The sequence below is a fragment of the Topomyia yanbarensis genome, chromosome 2 (genome assembly GCF_030247195.1).
Source record: "Topomyia yanbarensis strain Yona2022 chromosome 2, ASM3024719v1, whole genome shotgun sequence".
In the NCBI taxonomy this organism is placed as follows: domain Eukaryota; kingdom Metazoa; phylum Arthropoda; class Insecta; order Diptera; family Culicidae; genus Topomyia; species Topomyia yanbarensis.
In genome coordinates, this window is record NC_080671.1 from 354330734 (window position 1) to 354354063 (window position 23330).

The 23330-nt window shown below is 38.7% G+C and overlaps 1 protein-coding gene across 1 annotated transcript in view; it reads left to right on the forward strand.

Annotated features, from left to right (window-relative positions):
• The first annotated feature begins 371 nt into the window (after window positions 1-371).
• The window catches only part of LOC131684275 (B-cell lymphoma/leukemia 11B), a 293408-nt gene continuing 270449 nt past the window's right edge, over window positions 372-23330 (forward strand). Inside the window, exon 1 of the mRNA XM_058966990.1 lies at window positions 372-2250. Coding sequence (XP_058822973.1) covers window positions 2214-2250 — 37 coding nt within the window. The 5' untranslated portion in view covers window positions 372-2213. The remainder of the gene's footprint in view (window positions 2251-23330) is intronic.

Below are 23330 nucleotides of genomic sequence, written 5' to 3' on the forward strand. Positions count from 1 at the left end.
ACACTCGACAAGCGAATAATGCAAATTGTTCCACTCCGAAGGGGAGGGAAAAATCGCGACCTAATCGCACGCGCTCGCGTGTATTGCAAGAGAGAGAGAGAGAAAGAGCGCGAGAGTTTGAGATTAGAACAAAAGCGCGACTGTGGTAGTGGGCTCATATGGAAATTTGGTGTTTTTTGTTGATTGAGGGGAGAAAGGACGCGTCCGTGTTTTGATTGTACCGTGGACTCACATACTTGTCGGTGCGAGCGAGATGCACAAGTGTGTCATGCATGTGTGTCCCATCTGCGAAAAGGGATCGTGTGTGGGTTCGGGATTTGGTTGTACATAATAATGGGTTTGCTTCGAACAGTACATTGCCGGAACGGGAACGTCGCGATTCGGACCTTCTCTCCCAAGGAACGGTACACAGTGGCGCTCCAGCAGTGGCATCTTCAGTGTCACGTTGGTGTGCGTACGGTGTGGTGGACAACTCCTGGAATTTCACGTACATAAATTTAATGTTGCGACGAGGAAGAACGGCGGATGGAAGGTAGGACACATGAGAGCGAGAGCGCGTGGGACGAGCGGTTCACGTCGTGAAGTGAACGATCTGTGGAGAGATAGCTGGGTCCACAACAACGCGCGCGGTGGCCTCTCTCCCGCTCCGCGTTCCGGGTCGGGTCCGGTGTGACAAAACCCACTCGGTGGGTGGGAGTTTGGGTGTGCGGTGATTGTATAGCACCAGCCAAGGCACGACGACGTCCTCCTATGCGGTGCTGGTGTTTAGTCTTGGTTGTTTTATGCTCACGTTCGCCTCATCGTCATCATCGGTATCATCGTCAGTAGCGACGGCGGTGGCGGCAACGGCCCCAGAAGAGATGTGCTGTTTTGGTTGATGATCGTGTGTACTGTAGTAGAAACACGGAGTGGAACACGGAACGGCGTGGCGTGGATCTTATCCACAGCAACAGGAGAGCGAGAGGACGGGTATTGCAGAGTGGCCGTTCGGATACTCCAACGACAACGACGACGACGACGACGTGCGCTCTCCACTGGTGTTGTTGTTGTCTTCGAGTTCTCGACTCGAAAGGAGTCACCGCGCGCGCCAACAGCCAACCAACCAACCAGTCAGCCAGCCACGACACAAGACGGTGTGATATAACGTTTTTGGTCGGACCTAGCACATTAGATGCAAACGGACTGTCGCGAAGTGAGGATGTCAAAGTAGGAAGCGTTATTTGCGAAACAATTGCGATTCCGCGCGGACACCCGGTTTGACTTCGTTCCAAAGTCAATCGCCAGTCTGGGTCAAGTGTCCACACACGGTTGACCTCGGGCAGCACATTCGGATCCAACAATCAAAATTCAGTGATTTAGCTAAAATCTACAAACCATACCATAGCAGTACTAACGTCAATCAAAACTTACCACACTACGATGCAATTGGAATACGGAGTCCCAAAATTTCGGAACCCTCGGTGATCAAATATCTTTAAACAAAAACAAAAACAAGTGCAGAAAAAAAGGTCAAGATGCGTTTATGTGCGAGGTAACTTTTTTCGCTGCTAGTGATTCAGTAGTGAGTCCTTCCGCTAGGATACGCCTGTCTGTTCTCCACAACGAGAAACAGTTGTAATTCAACGCTTGTTTCGACCGAGAAAAAAAAATTCTACCTAGACCGGAAGACAACAACAAAGTGTCTGAAGTGGAGGAAAATCGGCGTGATTGTTTGCGTGTGAAAGCGAGGGGAAATTTCCCTAGAAACTTTTTTTTATTTTACTGGTGGGTTCCGCTCAAGAGCAAAAAAAAACAAAAAAGATCCCGTTGAATCTGTGAATGAAAAACTACCCGAGATAATTGAGTCACAGAAGGAACCTCAAAGGAAGATACCGTGATAAATATTTGGAGAAAAAAAAACACCCAACGGTGCTAATTGTTCGGAGTTCCCTTCTGGTCGAGTAGACCTATGTAGTCGAGAAACCCGGAACGAGAGCGTTTGATACCAACGGAAAAAAGTGCGCTTCGTGTTTTACTACGTTCGCGGAAAACGCGAGAAAAAGTTCGCGAAAAATCAGCTGGTGGTGTGAAAAAAAAACCGTAGAAAAGAAAAATAGCAGTGCTAGTAAAAGCGAGCTACCGAAGAAAAAAAAAACACAATCCTGAGTGTCTGTGTGTAAAAAGGACGACGTGCCCGGCCGGAGCAAGGCCGGAAGAACAACAATCCTGCCAAAATGAGAATTAAAATGCCAGCTGTTCGGATCGCACAAGGTAAGCGGGCGCACGCGGCGGTGGAGGTACCTTGCTTTCGCGCCTACTCGCGACTTTTCTGTTTCTTCTGCCACTTCATACTTTTGTGATTTTGGTTCCAGAAAAAGCATCTCGTGCCCCCATTGCAACCGTGTCAAGTTGAAGTCTTTAAAGTTATGGTGGAGAAAATTTGCGTTTCTTCTTTTTTTTGTGAGCGGTGCGTCGTTGTGAAATCGATTTTTCTCGTCTTGTGGGTGGGAGGGTTTTCATTTTGGTTGGGTGTTGCCACAATTGCGGTGGTATTGCGAGGTTCGGCTAGCTCTTTAAGTTTTAACTTCAAACTCGTTGGGTGGTTGGTGATTGCGAAACCGATGCAGGAATAGTTCGCTTTGGCTGGTGGATTTTCCATAGCACTCAGATTAACAATTAAAGCCGAGCTAAATTTTAATCTTGGAACACTCTATATTATGAAATATTGTCAAGTTTTAATGTATTTGCAAGTTTGACAATTTTATACTCATTATATTTCCCTTTCGAGATAGAAAATTTTATCCTTAAGCTACTTCATTTTTTTTTTGTTGTGATTTATACAAGGAAGTGCCTTTTAGCCATACAAATTACAAAACTTCGTAAAGTTTGAACGATTTCATCTGGTTTTACGACCAACAACCACCATCATAGCGGTCACACAAATTTCGAAAAATTCGTTTTTTCTGGGAGTAGACAAACCTGAAAAATTGACACATTCTTTCGTGACGTTACGAGGAAAACTTATTACAGATTCGGAAAGTAGACAAAATTTCACGAAAGATTCAATCAACATTAACTGAATATACTGGAAGAGGATTGTTTTATGAGCGATAATGTAACGTGACGTTACAACGCGTCACAAATTAGAACTTTCAACGTATTTCAATAAAAGTCAAAACATCAAATTCTAGTTGTTTATGTTGATTGAAGCTTTCGTGAAATTTTGTCTACTTTCCGAATCTGTAATTATTTGTTCGTTTAAAGTTTTAACATATTTGTCGAATGAAGATTCGTCACAAAAGAATGTGTCCATTAATGTAAAAAGACACCGAAGTGATCCCAATTGATCTAACTTTACAAGATTTTTGACATTACCGTACACCTGTGTAGGTAGTTCCACACTCAATCATAATAGGGTGTAATTAGTCTTTTTCTGTTTTACGCTACGCTGGCCTAGCACAGTTTTAAGCAGTAAACGGTATTAAAATTCCCAAAGAAAATAACTTTAGATATTTTAATCTCCAAATTAAATTTAAGCATGATGGCCGTGCAATTCATAGTTGCTACTCCGTGATGGGTGCATGGGAGCCGCTAACCTCAACACGCACGTTCCAAGCGTTAAAATGTTAAAATGTCAAAAACGATGTCGCCCACATCCTTAAAGTCCTCGGGGAAGGAGGGGAATGTTATTGTAACAAACATTGTCATGGAGACCGCATATACATCTGGATCTTCATATTTGCCACCAGAAAGAGTTTTTGTTAGTAGGATGGGGCAGAGAGTTACACAATTGTGGATTCACATTGATAAGTGATGCGATTTATTCAACTCTCAGAAGTGTTATCATGTGGTCATTGCTCTGGGCAGCAGACTGCCGAAAATTTATGATAGATTTATCGTTTGCTGAATCAGTCCAAAAATGCTCGGCTTGTAAAAAGAAAATGCAACTTCTGCTCCGGATAGCCGACTGTCGGGAGTATTGCTTATGTTTGATTGTAACAAACGGCATTTGAACGGTTTTATTGTTTCTTGTTTCTTTATTCCGACAAAACACTATTGCAAGAACAACCTAACATAATAAAAAGAAAGTTTCCGTTACTGTCAAATTAACGCAGGAATTCTTTTTTTGTCACCTTTTACGACAATAATCAAGCTAAATTGATTCTTTTCGACTGTGGAAATTGTAAGAACGGGAAATGTTTTCGGCAGTGCAGTTACGTAAGAGCCCTGAAGAGGATCCCAACCACGGATCGAAACGTTGGCGAAGATTAGTTAGAATCGACGCAAATTCTCACGTGACTGCACTGCCGAAAACATTTCCCGTTCCTATAATTAAGCTATCTATTATTCTCGTGATCCAGCAAGGTTAACTTGGCAATTAATAATTTAGTGCATGTACTACCCAAAAGCATGTGAAAAAATTCAATACAATGAGGAAAATTAATATAATGAACATGATTTAATAAACTAAAAGCAACCCAATGGATATTATAACAAAACATTTATTCTTCATGCTGATATGGTCCTCGCAAATTGGTAACTGGTGTTCGATACTTCGGACGAATTGACAATTCTCAACCCAACTCAACAGTCATCTTTCCACACAGACAACACCATGCGTATTCCCCACGCACTTTGAATTTATCGTGGCAATTACAACTGGTTTTAACTTTTTTATTGCAACAATTACAATTGGTTTTAACCACAGTTACCACATTTGAGACGGTCGTTTTAAATTTGTTAACAATATCTTATTTCGATACTGGCTCTTTTGTCTATAAAACTCTTGATCTTTTTGTTTTTACACCCGCCAATAGGTTCCGTATTGTATTCTGAAATTAACTAGCGGCGGCGCATGTCAATCCACTCCACAGTGTTTTTTTCCGCCAAAATCATGCGATCTATTAACTACGCCTAAATCGTTAGATTTGGGTCAATAATGTTTTCGAAGAAATTTGTAAACATTACAAGCCCTTTCATATGGTGTTGTTACTTTGATAATTAATCTCCCTAAAAGTGAGATGTATATACCAACATTCTTACAACTGTATACATTAAAAGTATGTCTTCGGCAAAGTTGTAGAGCAAGCTTTTGTTAACAACTTTGCTGAAGACATGAAGTCTTCATCATTAATATCTTCAGCATTATTGCTGATTGTTTGTGGAGCCTATTCATTACGATAACTTTTAAATATCATTCTGACAAGTTCGGTATGTTTCGTTAACCCTTTCATGCCCAACTTTTTCTAGTGGATATAGGGTTTCAAACCTATTTTTCCTTGAAAACGATGGGATCAAGAAACAAGAAAAGCCTTTTTTCATAAAAATGGGTGCTTCCCTTACAGTTCTAGAATCTGGTCAATTTTTACCTTCCAATACTCAATACAATTCTCCTAGAATATTTATAATAGTGCTTTTGCATGGAAAACGTTGTTAAAGACAGCCAAACGTTTTAAGTTTTATGAATTTTCAATAATATTGCACCAAAACCAATATATGTGAAAAATTAATTTTCCGTCGTCAACGTAAACTGTCCCTTCCAGCACTGCTCCATCGGAATCCAATCAGACTAATTACAATAACTTCAGTTCTAGAGCTAATCATTGTAACTCAATTCTCAAATGAAAGTCAATACAGTAATACAGCGCTATAAAGCAACCTCGATATAAAGTAACCTCGACATAACCTAACTCGATTTAACGTAATTTTTATCTCGATATAACGTAACTTTATTCTGAAAATAATCGATTGCAATGATTATAATTGCCTTTTAAATTATTTTGGACATAGTTTTATTTATTTTTTCTAATCGCCAAAAATTCCACAGTTTTGTCGCTAACATAATTCTAAATATGTTACAAGTTAATAAAACCTAAATCTCGAAATGATGAAATATCCCTAGTAGCAATTGAGGGTGTATGGCACTCTTGAAGCTCTTCTTAAAACTTAGAATGACTTGTAGTGTGCTATAAAACTAGAAATACTGCTTGGGATACCAGTGTGCCATTTTGACAACATGCGACCGAGGTTCCTTCGTTTTTGAATGTCCCTCAGCTCATGAAAATCACAGCATTATGAATGTCTTCTTGACTGTCGAGCTTCTATTATCAGGAGTTTTTTCGGCTAATCAGTCATAAATTAGACAGCGAAAACAACAATATTGCTGTTTTCGCTGTCTAATTTATGACTGATTAGCCGAAAAAACTCCTGATAATAGAAAATCACAGCGTTAAATCTGTTGAGCTCAGAATAGATTTAAATTGAGAGCCCTATAGTCAATTACGACGCTCCTGTTATGCCCAGACAATATTCACTAAACAGGCATAAAAATTGACTTTTTTCGGAACATAGCTCAATCGAAAGGTTACTGACTCCATAAACCTTATGCAAAATATGTACTTGTTAAGTTTCTTCTGGTTTACTCACAAGAATTTTTAAGTTTGTATGTGGGAATATTGGGAAAATCGGCAATGGAAACAATAACTAAAAAACTTCATCCTCATCTTATGCATCTTATGACTTGCCTCAATTGATTTGGTTTTGTAATAAAAAGATATTCTAATATAAATATGTTATGTGTTGCTACTCTGTATTGCACAAGTTTGGGGTACAATAGTCTCAAATATAATCTTGACTTTCAAAGTTATAAAAAATGTCTGGTCGCCTCGAATCAATGTGTAATCTCCAACAAAACTATTTGCAATGAAATAAGCTACGCGGTCCTAAGTTTTGCGATGTACAGAAATACTGTGAGATTTTTCATTGAATTTTGTATTTCTTCTACTGATTCTTCATTTAAATTGCGATAGAAATTTGAAAACTCTTGTGAAGGAACTAGAGCTATCAGTGAAATGCCCATATTTGACATATATGTGGAGTAAATTACCATTTGATTTAGTAGTGTTCCAAAAAATGTTCGAAATTGTTGCCGGTCTAGTACCCACCCATCATTTTCATCACTTTTCTGATCAATGCATATTCGGGACAAAGGTTCCCGTGAAGAAAAATAATCATGACGCACACTGAGCCATATATGCAATCTAGCAAGATGAAATCGATAACTCATTGAGCTTACGTTCAAGATATTTGAGATCTTCAACAAAGTTTGCTAAAACATCTTAGCCTTTATTTGAGTTCACGATCTAATATTCAACTGTGCTGCACAGTTGGCACTCAAATATAATTTTTAAAGGGTGAATCCTTGTGGCGTGATGTCTTCGACAAAGTTGTTCATCAAAACATTAAAAAAGATTGTCAAAAAAACATCAAAATTCCACTGCCCACTGATATCAAGATGCAGAGTTACTACATAAATTTTACCTTAGAACACTTTAATTTCAGGTGTGGGTATAGTTATTCGGATTCCCGGACAAACTGACGCGATTAGTGAAGGCGACGACGGATCGGGTGATGTGCGTAGTACGTGTCTCAGGGACGCTCTCGAGTCCCTTCGAATCACGCAGAGGGTTACGGCAAGGTGATGGTCTCTCGTGTCTGTTATTCAACATCGCGCTGGAAGGTGTAATCAGAAGAGCAGGGATCGACACGAGTGGTACGATTTTCACAAAGTCCGTTCAGCTACTTGGCTTCGCCGATGACGTTGATATTATTGCACGAAACTTTGAGAAGATGGAGGAAGCCTACATCAGACTGAAAAGAGAAGCCAAGCGCGTCGGACTTGCCATCAACACGTCGAAGACAAAGTACATGATAGGAAGAGGTTCACGAGAAGAGAATGAGAACCGCCCGCCTCGAGTTTGCATCGGTGGCGACGAAATCGAGGTGGTTGAAGAGTTCGTGTACTTGGGCTCACTGGTGACCGCCGACAATGATACCAGCAGAGAGATTCGTAGACGCATCGTGGCAGGAAATCGTGCTTACTTTGGCCTCCGCAAGACACTTCGGTCGAACAGAGTTCGCCGTCGTACGAAGTTGACCATCTACAAGACGCTGATTAGACCGGTAGTTCTCTACGGGCACGAGACCTGGACCATGCTCGTGGAGGACCAACGCGCACTTGGTGTCTTCGAACGGAAAGTGCTGCGTACCATCTACGGTGGAGTGCAGATGGAAGACGGCACATGGAGACGGCGAATGAACCATGAGTTGCATCAGCTGTTGGGGGAGCCACCCATCTGTCATACCGCGAAAATCGGACGACTACGGTGGGCCGGGCACGTAGCCAGAATGTCGGACAATAGCCCGGTGAAAACGGTTCTCAATTGCAACCCGACCGGTACAAGAAGACGTGGCGCGCAGCGAGCACGATGGATCGACCAGGTGGAAGACGATTTGCGGACCCTTCGCAGACTGCGTGGCTGGCGACGCGCGGCCATGGACCGAGTGGAATGGAGGAATCTTTTGTATACGGCACAGGCCACTTCGGCCTTAAACTGTTAATAAATAAAAAGGGTATAGTTAAACTTAACTGGGCAAAAGTTTAAGAGTTAAAAAAATTTAATGTGCCTTTTTGCAAACATCGTAGCTTCAAAGATTGCAAAAACTCGGTTTTGCTGTAAACTGGTCCATTCTAAATCAGTTCAATTACCTTAGTAATACCTTCCATCGCCGGAACTATAACTTCTACTTTTCCACGAAATTGTAGCATCATATGATACGTTCAACTTAATTGTAGAGTATAAATGAGTATATTTAATTGCAAACATCATCAAAAGTTATATGCGCTTATTGTTAATATAGGCCAAAATAAAAGTTATTACAAGCGTCCAACTACTAAAATATAAACTGATAAAGTGCATCTTTACTAGAGATATGTTTCCATTGCTCAGTGAACCAGAGATTTCCAAATTCCACATCCTACTGATTTCAAAATGCAGAGTTACTGAAGAAAATTGACTAAAAAGCAATTGATATTATTACTTTGGGAACATATCAAGTAAATTTGAGTAAAATTCAATAAGACAGAGTACACCAACTAGATGACTAGAAATATATTTTAGGTCATTTTCAAGTTACCGTGAACAGTTTGGATTTATCAAGAATTTTAGTTTTGCTTCGTTTTAAAATTACTAAAAAAAATTAGTTGCTTTATATTGAGGTATTGCTGTAGTAACATTTATTAGCCATTCTTGTATTTGTGAGCATGTCTTGCACCAATCAAAAGTTATAGCTGTTTAGAAACGTTGTTGTCAGACAACAACATGGACATGAAGGGATTAAATGATTGGAATTATCAAAATTAGACATATTTCTATATTTCAACAATGGCTTATCTCGTGTATTTTCCTAATTATTTTGCAACTTTCAAAAAATAATGTCTTTTAAATGGTGATTGGTTGTTGGCGTGGAAACGGCTGAGTTTACGTCAATAGTTTTTTCGGACTACTGATCAAAAATTGCAAGGTCTGTCATTTGCTGCTATGATGTTCGTGATTAATCCTCCTATAAGTGAGATTTTTCAACCAATTTTTTTCTGCCGAAAAGAAATGAACTAATGTCTTTGCAAAAGTTGTGGAGATTGAATTCATGAATATTTATTTCTGAATACATGAAGTCTCTCTTTGTAACGCTTAAGAAGTTACAGCTCGTAATAATTGGATGACCTCAAAAATATTTTTTTAAAAATATGTTTTCAGTTATCATTCCTACTAGTTTAATATATTCTACGAAGTTATTTCAATCGTCAAAATACACAATTTTTATAAATGCATAATTTTGCATATCTCGACTATTTTCGAAGATATCGTACATTTTTTAAAAAACAATAGTTTTTTTTCAAATCATCTATAACTCTACTGGAGACAAAGAGCGACAAATCAACTCTATTGAGTATTATAGTGTCGATGCAGCATTTATATTTGCTGCTAGAGTTGGCTGCCCGTTTTTGCCCATTCAAAAGTCATTATTTTTAAAAGCTTTTGAAAATTTTACCAAAGATTACCCAATAACTTCAAATGAACAAGATAGAAAGATAATTTTTTCTGGAAGGATATGTATCTTGACAAGACAAACAACCTTCTAGAACATGCTGAAGCTTTATTTACGATATTTAAAAAAATATCTTGAAAACTCGTTTTTAAGCGGTGATTTACAAACAACGGTAAAGGCCTTCGAGTGTACTATAAATAGAAATTTTTGTTCTTCATTAAAGATGTTCGCAAAAACAAGTTCTTTAACATTTCTGAAGACCTCATTTTATTTTTCGCACCTTAAAAAAATGCTGGCAAATATCTCACTCTAACTATATCATCAAAATGAAGGTCTTAGATCTTCATAAAACATCTTAGAAGACGCCAATGCTGTACGTTTTACCGTTTTCGCGTAAATAATTTTTCGCGCATTTTTAGCGACAAAACCACTGTGCACTCTTAAAATCATTAAAGCAATTTGCGTTCCTTTTTTTAGTTACAAAATTTTCGTTTCGAAATCGTCTCATAACCCTTCGACACTATTGGACTAAAAGTAAGCTAATGAATATGACAATGAATCATATGTTCTTCGAGCTAATATGATTGCTGCAAATTGATAACTGGCTTCTGATTCTTCTCGCGAACTGTTAATTCACAACCCTCATATATGATTCAACAGTGTCCATTTCACTCAGGCAGGATCATGCGTATTCCTAACGCACAACACCCAGCGGATTAGTTTCCTGGTTGGTCAAATAAGCACTGAACAAACAAAGAAATTAGTTTAATCAGTCCAAAGAAATGTCAGCTCGATTGGCATCAACCGGCGGATACGTGTTCCCAAAGAACATTTAAAATTACATACGACAGAATATGTGCAATTCTGAATATAATAACATGAAAACTACTTAATTATTTTCAATAAAATAAGATCGGAAAAATTAGCTACATAACCAAGGTGGTTCATTTTCAAAGATGAATCACCTTATAAAATAGGTGATAAGGGACGCGGACGAAAATAGCTGACCACCGCCTTTTTTAAAAGCGCTATGTTTTTTAAACAAAATTGTTCATTATTATTCACGATAGAAAAGACAATAATCTCAGAAGCGCATGTCATGATAGCATTTATCACTCTTTTAAGCTTTTTTTTTATTTTTTTTATTATTCTATAGTTTCGAAGATTTAGGAATAAAACATTTATTTCTAGATATATCTTCCATAAAAAATGTAAAAATTCATTTTCTCGAGTATTTTTTTAAATGTCATGTAGCGCTATCTACATAAGTTATAAAGTATAAACGTCTTCAGTGCATGCGTTAAAAATATTTAACAAACAACTTTGCCGAAGAAAGTTTTTTGATATAACACCTCTGTGAAAAGATAGAACTGATCTAGATCAGTTTCTACTTATCTAGATCAAAACCAAAGTTGTCAAAATAATGATCATTTCAATCTTAGATTCTTTGCTAAAGACACTAATCCTCCACGATATATACCCAGGGCGCTAGGGGTTTTGAGCGTCGAAAGTAGCATTCTGCCCCACTGCACAATGGGAAAAAATCGATCCAAACTTTTTTTGAAAAGGCTTGATGACGTTTACCACGAAAAAAAATTTTTATGTAAAAAGGTATGTGAAATCGATTGCTAGTATTTACAACGACCACACGGTACGCTTTTATGCCCGTTTTGCCCCAATTCCCCCTTTCGTTTGAGTTTATGTTCAAAACTGAATATATAACTCAGTAAAAAGTTGAATACGGCTGACAAAAATTAATATTTCTTATGTAAAAAGTCCAGAGAATTGATTGAAGATAATTAAAATAATCTCACGAAACGTATACATCCATTTTACCCCGATTCCCCGCAAAACTAAAGTTTGAAGTTAATCCTGGTGCGGCTGATCAAAAGCAGAAATTCTTATATATAAAAGTCCAGATTATCACTTGAATATATATAGAGTGGCTGTCTGAAACGTGTGTACCCGTTTTACCCCAATCCCTCCCATTCTCAAGTATAAAGTTAAACCAGGCTCCACATTTCAGAAAGAGGCTGAAAACGGTTAATCAAAAGTTGCATTTCTTATGCCAAAAATTCTGGGGAATCGATTGAAGATAGTTTGAATGGCCGCACGAAACGTGTGTACCTGTTTTACCCCAACTCTTCCTATATTTCAAGTGGAAAGTTAAACCTGGCTGTGCTTCTCGAAAAGAGGCTGAAGATGGCTGATGAAAAGTAATAATTCTTATGTTGAAAAATCCGGGGAATCAGTTGAAGATAGTTAGAATGACCGCACGAAGCGTTTGTATCTGTTTTACCCCAATTATTCACATAACCTTACACAATATTTCAGAAAGAGGCTGAAAGCGGCTGTTCAAAAGTTTTTTTTATGTTAAATGTTTTGTCCGGTCAACTATCTATCTTCAATCGATTCCCTGGTCTATTTAACATAAAAAGTTACTTTTGATCAGCCGCTTTCAGCCTGATTCTGAATACACATATACATTATGTGAATAATTAGGGTAAAACGGATAAACACGTTTCGTGCGGTCATTCTTACTATCTTCAACCGATTCCCCGGAATTTTCAACATAAGAACTACTACGTTTCATCAGCCGCCTTCAGCCTCATTTCGAGAAGCACAGCTAGGTTTAACTTCCCGCTTGAGATATGGGAAGAGTTGGGGTAAAACGGGTACACACGTTTCGTGCAGTCATTCAAACTTTCTTCAATCGATTCTCCAGAATTTTTTTGCATGAGAAATACTACTTTTGATCAACCGCATTTAGCCTCTTTCTGAAATGTTTAACGTTATACTTGGGTTATGGGAGGAATTGGAGTAAAACGGGTACACACGTTTTAGGCGGCCAGTCTAACTACATTCAAACGATAACCTGGACTTTCATACATAAGAATTACTGCTTTTGATCAGCCGTATGTAGCTTTTTATCGAAATGTAAAATTTGGATTAACTTCAAACTTTAGTTTTGCGGAGAATTGGGATAAAATGGGTGTAAACGTTTCATGAGACTATTCTAATTTTCTTCAATCCATTCTCTGGGCTTTTTTACATAGAAAACACTAATTTTTGTCAGCCGTATTCAATTTTCTTCTAAGATATCAGTTTTGAACATAAACTTTAATGAAAAGGTGAATTGGGGCAAAACGGGCATGATAGCGTACATTAAAGTCTTTTTAAATACCTGAAATCGATTCCCCAGACATTTTTACATAAGAAGTATACATTTTCGATAACAACACTTAGCTTTCTACCAAGCTAATGAGTAAAGTCGCGTTTTTGATACTTTTTTCCCACTGTGCACTGTACGACGTCTGAATTTGATAAAAGCATGAATAAAATTGAATTTGCTTATTTTGTTCCTTCATCTCATTCTATTTCACATATGATCCCTTGAAACAGTTTTGAAATCGTAAATTGAAAATCCAAACTTTAAAAATATGGTTCCATTTTTGCCACAGTTCCGGTTTTGGCCTGGAAAAAATTAAATAGTTGCCAAAAACGGAATCCTACTGTAATTCAATTTACGAACCCCTGGTTTGGTTCGTAAATGGAGATTCTCAGTGGCGAACAATTTAAGTAAAAATTATTTTTTCTCCATTAAAAAGAAAATTGTTTAAAACTATCTTTGCGCGTGAAGAGCACAAAACCTATAATAAAATTAATTGGTCGGTGTCAGACTGGACTAAGTCGTAAAACGTCAAAAAATGAGATATTGATAGCACTGGATAAAGAATATTGTCAGCTACATTCGACTTTTGCCAGATTTAAAATATGTAACAATAAACAAGAATTATAGCAAAAATTAACTTCCAATCATAATGCTGGATGCTGCGATTCAAACTTTAAACTCGTTTTTCTCGAAATCAACATTTTGTCATTTAGTTCGGTCTAACCACCAATTATGGATTTTGAGTTTCGATTTCGTCTCATCAGAATGCGACACAAAGGTAGTAACAGGACTAACCCAGCGCCGGATTAACCGTTGTGTATCCGACGCGGTACCCGGGTACCTTTTTAGGTTTCAATTAATGAAATTCCCATTTATCCATAGCTGGAAATCGAAACTTTGCGACATCTTAGAAGTTCACTAAGTCAAGCTTTTGGGTTAATAATATTATTGATATAGTAAGGGGGGAGTGAGGAGGGTCTCCTGAATTTTTTTTACTACGTAACAGGCCGACGAGGGTACCCGGGTACCCACAAAAGTGAGATACTAATAACTACGGTAATTTCCAACCGATTTTGATACTTTTTGGTGTTTTGGATTCGGGAACTCATCCACTTTTAGACTTGGTAAAAATGAATCGGGTTACTTCATTCGGTTCCCGGAAATCCGGATTTCCGGAAACATGTTCCAGTGCTGGGATACTATTTGTGGCTTTTAATGGAATACTAGCAATATGGGTATCAAAATTCTTGGAATTGCATGAGTAGGCTATATTTCGTAGTTTTTTAACCATTTGGTGGTTTGACCCCGGAACGGACATTCTGGAGCAGGTTCCCGTGGGGCCGTGAGTGGCCATTCCATTCCAATTCCATTTTTTAAACTGCCATAGGGTCCCGTAACAACAAATAACAGACTTCCGAAACAATTTGAAGAGTTTTGATACTCATATTGCCAGGACGTTATTAAAATTTACAAATCATAGCCTAGTACTGGAACATTACTCCGAAAAATCCGGATTACCAAGAACCAGATCCATTCATCCAGTTCAACTTTACAGAATCAAAAAGGGGACGAGTTTCTGAATCCAAAACATCTAAAAGTGTCCAAATCGGTTAAAGGAAGCCATAGTTATGAGCATTTCAAATTGTGGGTACCCGGGAACCCACGTTGGCCTGTTAAAGGTGTTTTTTTTGTTGGGTACATAACTGTTAACACAAACTACAAAAACGGTGACATAATGTGTATTCTTGAGCAAACCCCTAGTCAAGCGTGATGTATCGCAGCTTAGTCATGTCACTAAGTTATTGTCGGCTTCTGATGAGAAGAAGTTGAAACGCAAATTCCATAACTAATTCAGAAAAAACAAATGAAGACGTATCTTAAACCGAACAAAACTTTGAATAATGGAAACTAAAATGTTCAAACTAAAGTTTTATTTTTCGTTATTTATGCTTATATTTCGTAATTTAATACAAAATACAACAGTGTGACAATTCAATATTCCGTTCAGTACAATGGAACATTTTATCGTTAACCTTCTGAAGCTGAGTCAAATTTTTCTCAAGCGTCCACAAAATTAGGTGAAATGTCATTATCGATGGAAGATCCAATTTATCGGTAGTATTTGGCATTGCTGATTCAAATCCAGACGGGAATGCGTTGCCGCGACCCCGCGTGGACCAAAATGGTAGTTGCAGCTTTTGTCGCATTATCAAACGGCAATAAATGAAAGCACGGCAAGCAGGCACGTAACCAGAGGAATGGCTAGGGGGCTAAAGCCCCTCCCGAATTTTTTCAAAAATAAACTCTTAACAAATTTGTATCTTGTTTGGCTCGAACAAATTAATGAGATAATTTTGAGGAAGCAATCTTCCTATTTCGAACAACCAAAAACACCGATCACGATACCTACTCAGTATGCTGAGCGTGTCAAAAACAGTTCCCTTCATATTATGTGACTCGTCAGAAGGACAAAAGAAACTCTCTTGCTGTGGTGATCTGTCGAGATGAGTGAGTTTTAGGAGCAAGAGGTAGTGCTCCAGTCAAACACGGAGGCTATTTACTTCCGGCCTTTTCGCATAAGATGCATAAGGCATTCGTGATGTGAAACATTTGCTGAAGCTGAAAATGGAGGTTATGCTGACGGAAGTCGCCTCAATCGAGTTCTACCATGTCATGCATTCAGTGCTGATAGCATTCAACAAATAAGCCCAGCTGAAACCAGTCATTATGGATAACAACTTGTAGTACGTGTTTTTATGATGCCGCTATGATTAAGATCCTCATACATATGGACGACGAGAAAATCAATAGTCGGTGTCAAGAACTGCTTACTTGCACCGAGACCATTGAAAGATTAATCACATTTGGAAGAAATGGAATTCACTGTAAATTTAGGAAGTAATTCCCTGTGCTTTTGTGGTGAGAATTCAGGTGGGCCGACGCATTACCTCCTACCTGACCCTACACATACAAAACATAATGCGATAGTATCTCTACACACGACGGAAAAGCTGCGTCTAGTATCTCAAAATTAACAGCCAGCAGGGTCATTGAGGAAGTCCACACTCGTGACCCATAATGCCATAATGGTATGAAACAAGGATGAAATCAGATGTTCACCAACATGATCATGGCAGTAACCACGATGATGACACGTAAGATAGAAATGAACGACCACCAAGACACTGTTGATTAACAAAAAAATATTTCCGAGTCTAGTAAACAGGTATCCACGCGCAATCGCTAGTCGCTCGCACGAGTTCTGTTGGACAACCATTAACGTTTTATCGATTGTATTATTTACACAATGGAAATATTTAAAAGATCCACAGCTCCGTTAAGTTAACGCATTGAACGGAATCGAATAAACGAATTGTATAATAAAAAAGTTTTAGATAAAACTGAGCACAAAACTCTTCAAAAATGAGCACTTTATCGCTAGTGATTGCCATGTTTAACAAAACTCAGATGCTAGATATTGGTTAGAATAAAGTTAGATAAATTACACGCAAATCAAATATCTGCAACAGGTTAGTGCACTGTACAATTCGATTTGCTGATAACAATATAGCCAAAAAGACATTTTTTGGTTCGTGCCATTTTAATGCAATAGTAGATCTATTGATACTCAAATTCATGTTTATGCGGGGCTGCGTTCTGCAATAAAACACTGTTAATCCGGAAGACCGTAATATTTTTAACAATCGAAAAATAAGCAAGGAAAACATGTAAAAGTAAACAAGCCAGTTGTAGAACAACGGTTTTACTGAGATGTTCATATACCCATGAATTATATACATTTGTATACTACTAACCTCGCTGATATGTGGAGACGTACACAGTAGGCGTAGGACTAACTGTCGTGATTTTATCTTTACTTTCCATCGGATATCAAATGATGTTAAACCACATATTAGTCAATCAATTATAATAAACTTAATGTTGCAACTAGCAGCAGCATTTTAGTCGTTTTCGATGGTTTCCAGTTAATGTCAATGTAAATTTAAAAAAAGTCGTTACGATACAGTGAACAGACATCAGTTGGCTATCACGGAGAGCGACTAACATGTTGTAACTGGTTGGTTCTATAAGTCAATAAGTTGGGATTATTGTTTCAATTTCATGTATTTGGTATGTGACATTCTTTCGTTTCATTTTTGTTCGATACCTTTAAAAAATATTACGTAAATTATAAGATAGTAGTAATCAGTGTTTAATGATTTTCTTTCGAAGTTTTGGTGCAAATTTCGTCATTCTCTTCGATCGAACATTCTAACAATATTTTCTACTCATTTCGATTTAGCGTCTTCTACACTTTGCAAACGTGTAGTTTGGAATACCTTGCAGGATTGTCATATTCGGTTATCATATAAATACTTTGAACTCTTGAATATCCGTTGTTGTAACGAGTGTAAATTGTAACTAGTAAATAAATAATAAAAATCAAATTCAATGTCAATAATCCGTCAATGTACTATAGCCTTTCTTGTGACGAAGAATATGTTTTTTATGCAAAAATAATCCCCAATAGGGAAACTTGTATTAAACCAATTTGCGCATTATGAGCACAAAACATAACTTAAGTTAAGCTTGATTTATATTGTTTCGAATTCATTTCGTCAGTAACTAGCACCAACTGGGTATCTGGTTAGACGATGTATCTAAACTAGTACCCAAATTACCAACTAGTTAGACACAAAAAATTGGAATTGTTTTTTAATGAACTTCTCAAAATTTCTTCAGGTCAGCATTAAAGATTTTTTCAATAATTTTATAGCCCCTCCCGAAAGAAAATCCTGGCTACGGGCCTGACGGCAAGCAAGTGCAGTCAATATTTATTCGCCTTATAACCTTGAATTTAAAGCGGTAACATATACATATTCATATACTAAACGATTGCAATGAATGCAGGCTACAATTTATGGAAGGAAGCTTTTTTTTTTTAATTTTTTGGGAATATGTCATTGCGTTGCATTCAAAAATATAGGCTGAATAAGTAAAATTCTTAATTTCTTTCAAAGTGACAAAAGTCTATTTTGCAGGTGTACAACATTATTTGCATGATTTTTACTTCAATACATCAATTTATCATCAATAAATATCTTTTACGAGTTTGTTGACATTTTAGGCAACTAAATTACATTTGGTGATCTGAGAGCATTTCTAGATTTTCTCTTCGGTTTTGTAGAATTTCTGTGCACTTCCAGGAAAAACCAGAGCTACCCAAAATTCCTCAAACTAAATTTCTTAACCTTATTTCCAGTAGTAAACACTAATTGAGTTTCGTAAAAACTGCATGTTTTTTGTTATTCTGTGATTGAGTCACTCTTCTAGTATGGATGGTTGAACACATTAGAAATTTTCATTATGAATTAATTACTGAATTGAGAGCCCGCCAATAAAATTTTAGCTTTAAACTTCTTATCATTGACTAGACCATATGGGAACCACCAGGCAACTGCAATAATCCTTTTCATTCCGACTAAAGAATTTCGATTTAATCATTGATTCCACATAGCGGATCTCCGTTGCCCATCTCTCGAACTCATCCTTGCAAACCAATACGCTAAGCCAAATTCGAAATTGAATGGCAAACCTCGGATCCTACCAGCAGTGGACCCAGGACGACATCAATGCCAGCGAGCAGAAAATCCAATTTACTCGTTTTCGTTTTCTTTTCACAACCTCCGCGGCGCACTCCCCATGCCCAATCGTAAGACCTGCTGATCTTCACGCTCGCTGCTAGTCAGCCTGAATAGACAGACACTCACAAAAAATACAGTTCAAAATTTAATGAACACAGAGCATCGAGAGCGAGGAAAACACGAAAAATCTCCCCCATGTCTCAATCGGTGGGGCCAATCCGACTGCGACGCCCCGAAACTGCATCGTTCGCCTCCTCGCACCACCAACTTCTTCCACGACACGGTGTGGAGATGCTTAGCGTGAAAAACCGCCAACACTCACTCACACTATGATCCACACCGCGCACCGCACCATACCCTGCATCATAACTACCTCGACGACGTTGGGTGAAGTTTTCAGCATTTCTTTCTTATTTCCACTTGGCAGCTTCTTTTACTGATGCTTCCTCTTCTTATTTTGTCCGACACAAACACAGCAACCGCTACAAAGCGATCGTGACACAGTTCACGCGACTCGCGCTAAATACAGATGCACTTTTTCTTCGCTGCCTTTCACGTCTCGAGGAGAGCGACACTTTCCTATAAACCCCGGTCACAGTCTCCCCCACAAACACACCCGGATGAGGTGGAAAATCGTCGATGCTGGGGAGAAGCAGCGTGAAAAGTGTACTCCTCCCTATTCCAGCCGTCGCCTGTCCAACATCGGCTCCCATCAGCAGCGATGAAGAAGTGCAACCGTGTGACGTGTGAAACGAGACCCATCGCGTCCCGCGGGCGGGCGGTCGGGGGGGTTCCTCAACTCGTGCAGCTCCGGCAATTTTTGTTTCCACCGAAAGGCGACTAATACATAAAACAAATAAAACTTTGTAGCCTCTGCATTTGTTGTTTTTATTGTCCTGGTTGGTGGAGTATTCGCTGTTCGGGGCGATTTCACGAGACAGGGCAGGCATCAGGTCAGACAATCAGAGTCTGCTGATGTGGTTGGGAAAAAAGCGTTGCATGAATCATCGCAGATATGCGTATTCGACGCTGCTGATAAGCATCCGAAAAATCAGCAAGATAACGGACTGAGCTTGCGTGCTTGCATGCCAAGACGGCGGCGGCGGCACATTGTGTTCGGTCCAATTGTGGTGAAGGTGATGAGTGGACGTGCAAAAATTAACGGTGCTGGGAAAAAGGTCTTTCCGTGCCGTGCCATCGGAGGCGGAGGAAAGTTTACTGGTAAAGGGCCTGCTCCAGAGCTGAGCAGGTGGATGAACTCGTCATGAATCGCGAGTTTTTTTTTGTTATGAATTATTCAAGATTAGAAAGGCTGCTGGTGCTGTTTGAGATTAGGCGAAAGAATCGTAGCTATTCATTGCCTGAGAAGCGTGTGCTCTCCTAAGTAGTTCCATAATTTCAATTATTAACAGGTCAACTTGAATAACAGATTAATTTTCGGGATGTGAACTTTCCAGATTATTTTTAAGAAATTTAAAAAAATTAAATTGCAAACTGGTAAAATTGTTTTCAATAATGCATTCCAAGTGAACAAAAGAACTAAAAGCAACCATTCAACCCTTAACAAAGCAATTCAACAAAAGCACGACTATACAAATTGTGACATCAGACAGGTGCCACATCACTCTGTGCTCGAGTTCCCCTCAGCCAAACTCGACCATATCCGCTAATGAATTTCGCTTCGGAAGCCAAACAAAGCCACGGCCACTGGTCAGCGATTAACTTCATTCCCTACTGAAAAATTCCCTCACAATAACTGACAAATCCAACAATGCACACAAACCCTCTCATCAGCCGCCGAACTGCCGACCTTTGGCTTTGTTTGGGTTCTCAAAAAACCACGAAGCCTATAGGACTGGGGCACTGGACACTCATTATGTTTTAACAAACGAGGCATTATTCGGATTACAACATAACCTGAAAGGACAGGAAATCTTGGCCGGACTTTACCTTTCAGGTTGAGAGGGGTCGTCGGTCAGTCAGCCAGGGGGAAACCTTACAAGAAGTCTGATTTCTTGACTTTGATGGGTCTCCGACGATCGAGCGACACGCTGCATTCAAGCTGCTGCTGGCTTTAGTTTGGAAGAAAAAGGGTTGAATGGTGGCATTGTTCCAAGTCGTTAGAAGCTTCCCTCTTGAAGGGATAAGGATTTTTTTTTATTATGCACTGGATGGTGAGAAATGAATTGATTTTTGCTGGTTCTGCGGAACATGTTCCCAAAATATAAATATTTCTTCTAAGTTGATTATTTCGATTTAAAATTTTAGGTTGCTATGCATTCCTCAGTTCAAGTTTTTGCAACTTTAATTGTTTTAAATATAGTAATAATGAAAGAATAAATTTATTTCAGTTTTTACTTCATGCACTATGTGAATCACTTTGCGTCAAATTTGAAATTTATTTTTATATTTCCTTCGGTCAAATTTTCTTGCATTCTTTGACGATAATTGACACGTTTTTTTTAATTTGATTTTTTTTTCAAGAACTTTTTGAACTTTTACAGTTTATAAACTTTAACATTTTACAACCACTGATAATTTCGTCTACCTTCTCATCTCGTACATCGCAGAAGCCAAAAGTCGCTCCGCTATAATTACCAGTAAAGAAAGCAAGTAATTTTAGCAATAGCACTTTTTTACTTATCTACACAAACCGTACAGTATCGTTGCCTCCGGTTGCGTAGGGAAATGAGCCACATGAAATAAAAGTGCGCATGATTCGGGACAACACAATTACGATTGACTTAAAGAAAACTAGCCTTAGGGACCATCCATAAATGGCGTAGCATTATATGGGGGAGGGGGGAGTTTTGTATTTTGTGATGATGTGTGACGACAGGGGGGGTAGGGGGTCATGTCATGCTACGTAGCCTTAGGGACCATCCATAAATGACGTAGCATTATATGGGGGAGGGGGGAGTTTTGTATTTTGTGATGATGTGTGACGACAGGGGGGTAGGAGATCATGTCATGCTACGTAGCTGTTTTAAAGGGGAATAGGGGTTGACCTGATGTCACGACAATCTTACCCGTTTCATCTAACTAACATCGTTTTTTTTTACATTTTTTACGGGGACAACGAGGGGGGTGAGGGTTACCGTCATGCTACGTAATTATCAGGGGGGGGGGGGGTATATAGAATTTTGTGACGAAATGCTACGATGGGGGAGGGGGGTGTTAAAAATCACTCAAAAAATGCTACGTCATTTATGGATCATCCCTTAGACTTACAGTTCAGGAAGAGGAACAAAAATAGTAAGAGTGAAAATGGCTTTTAACTTTGAGGTAGTGATCTACATACAGCTACACCACACGAGAAACTGTATATTGGTAAATCCAAGATAGAAAGCTTTATTGCGAAGGACAACATGAAACACGACGTCGAATATAACAACCTAAAGCAATAAGATTCCCGTGTATATAGACGATGAGAAGGATGATGTTCGTGAACACGAGCTAGTACCGAAAACTAGACCAGAACGAAGAAGTGGAAGCTATTATAAATTACATTTGGAAAAACTTTTACCACGGTTTTTCCAACGGCGCGCCGTTCGCGTTATGTGAATGCTTGTGACTAAAAGTATTCTTTCTTAGCTGACTATAGAAAGAAAATCAGCTAGGAAAAGCGTAACCCATAAGCAAACAACGGTTGTCACATACCCCGGACAGATCCTTACGTGTCAGTTTTGTAAGCAGACAGCCTGCTCCGGAAAAATTTGCGCCGAAGCAGCAGATGAAAAATAATCTACTACGGACAACTCTAATAATCAGCCGTCGACACCTATTGACAAACCACAGGCAGCCGAACAAACAGTAACTGCTGCGACAGGTTTTTCGAAACCAACAACTCACAAACATACTAAGTACAATCAAACGATCTACCAATAAGTTTGAAACCAACAGTCAGCACCGCCATTGAAGTAACAAACAACAAAGAAGATGACTGTATTGTATTCGCTAAGAAACAAACAAAGCGCCAGAAAACATCCTACAACGAAAGCCAATGCAGTAACGACATGGACGAAGCGAGAGAGACAACGAAGTGCCACCGAGAGAAAAGATCTTCACACGGTGTTCTAAGCTATGCTTAACCCTTTCATGCCCAACTTTTTTGTAGTACATGTAGGGTTTCAAAACTATTTTTCCTTGAAAACGGTGAGATCAAGAAACACGAAAAGTCTTTTTTCATAAAGATAAGTGCTTCCCTTGCAGTGCTAGAAGCTGCTCAATTTTACCTTCCCATGCTCAATACAATTCTCCTAGAATATTTACAATAGTCGAATTGTATGGAAAACGTAGCCAAAGACAGACTAAATTGATAAGTTTTATCAGTTTTGAAAAATATTGCACCATTACGAAGATATATGAAAAATTCATTTTCCGTCGTCAACGTAGACTGTCCCTGGCAGCACTACTCCAGCGGAATCAGACTAATTGCTATAACTTCAGTTCTAGAGCTGATCCTTGTAACTATAAATGCTCAAATGAATGGCAATAGTCACATTTATTAGACATACTTGTTTTTGTGGGCAAATCTTGCCTCAATCAAAATTATGGCTGTTTACAAACGTTGTTGTCCACAAACAACATGGGCATGAATGGGTTAAAAAGCGCAACATAATTACGTACATTTGGAAACCCATTCC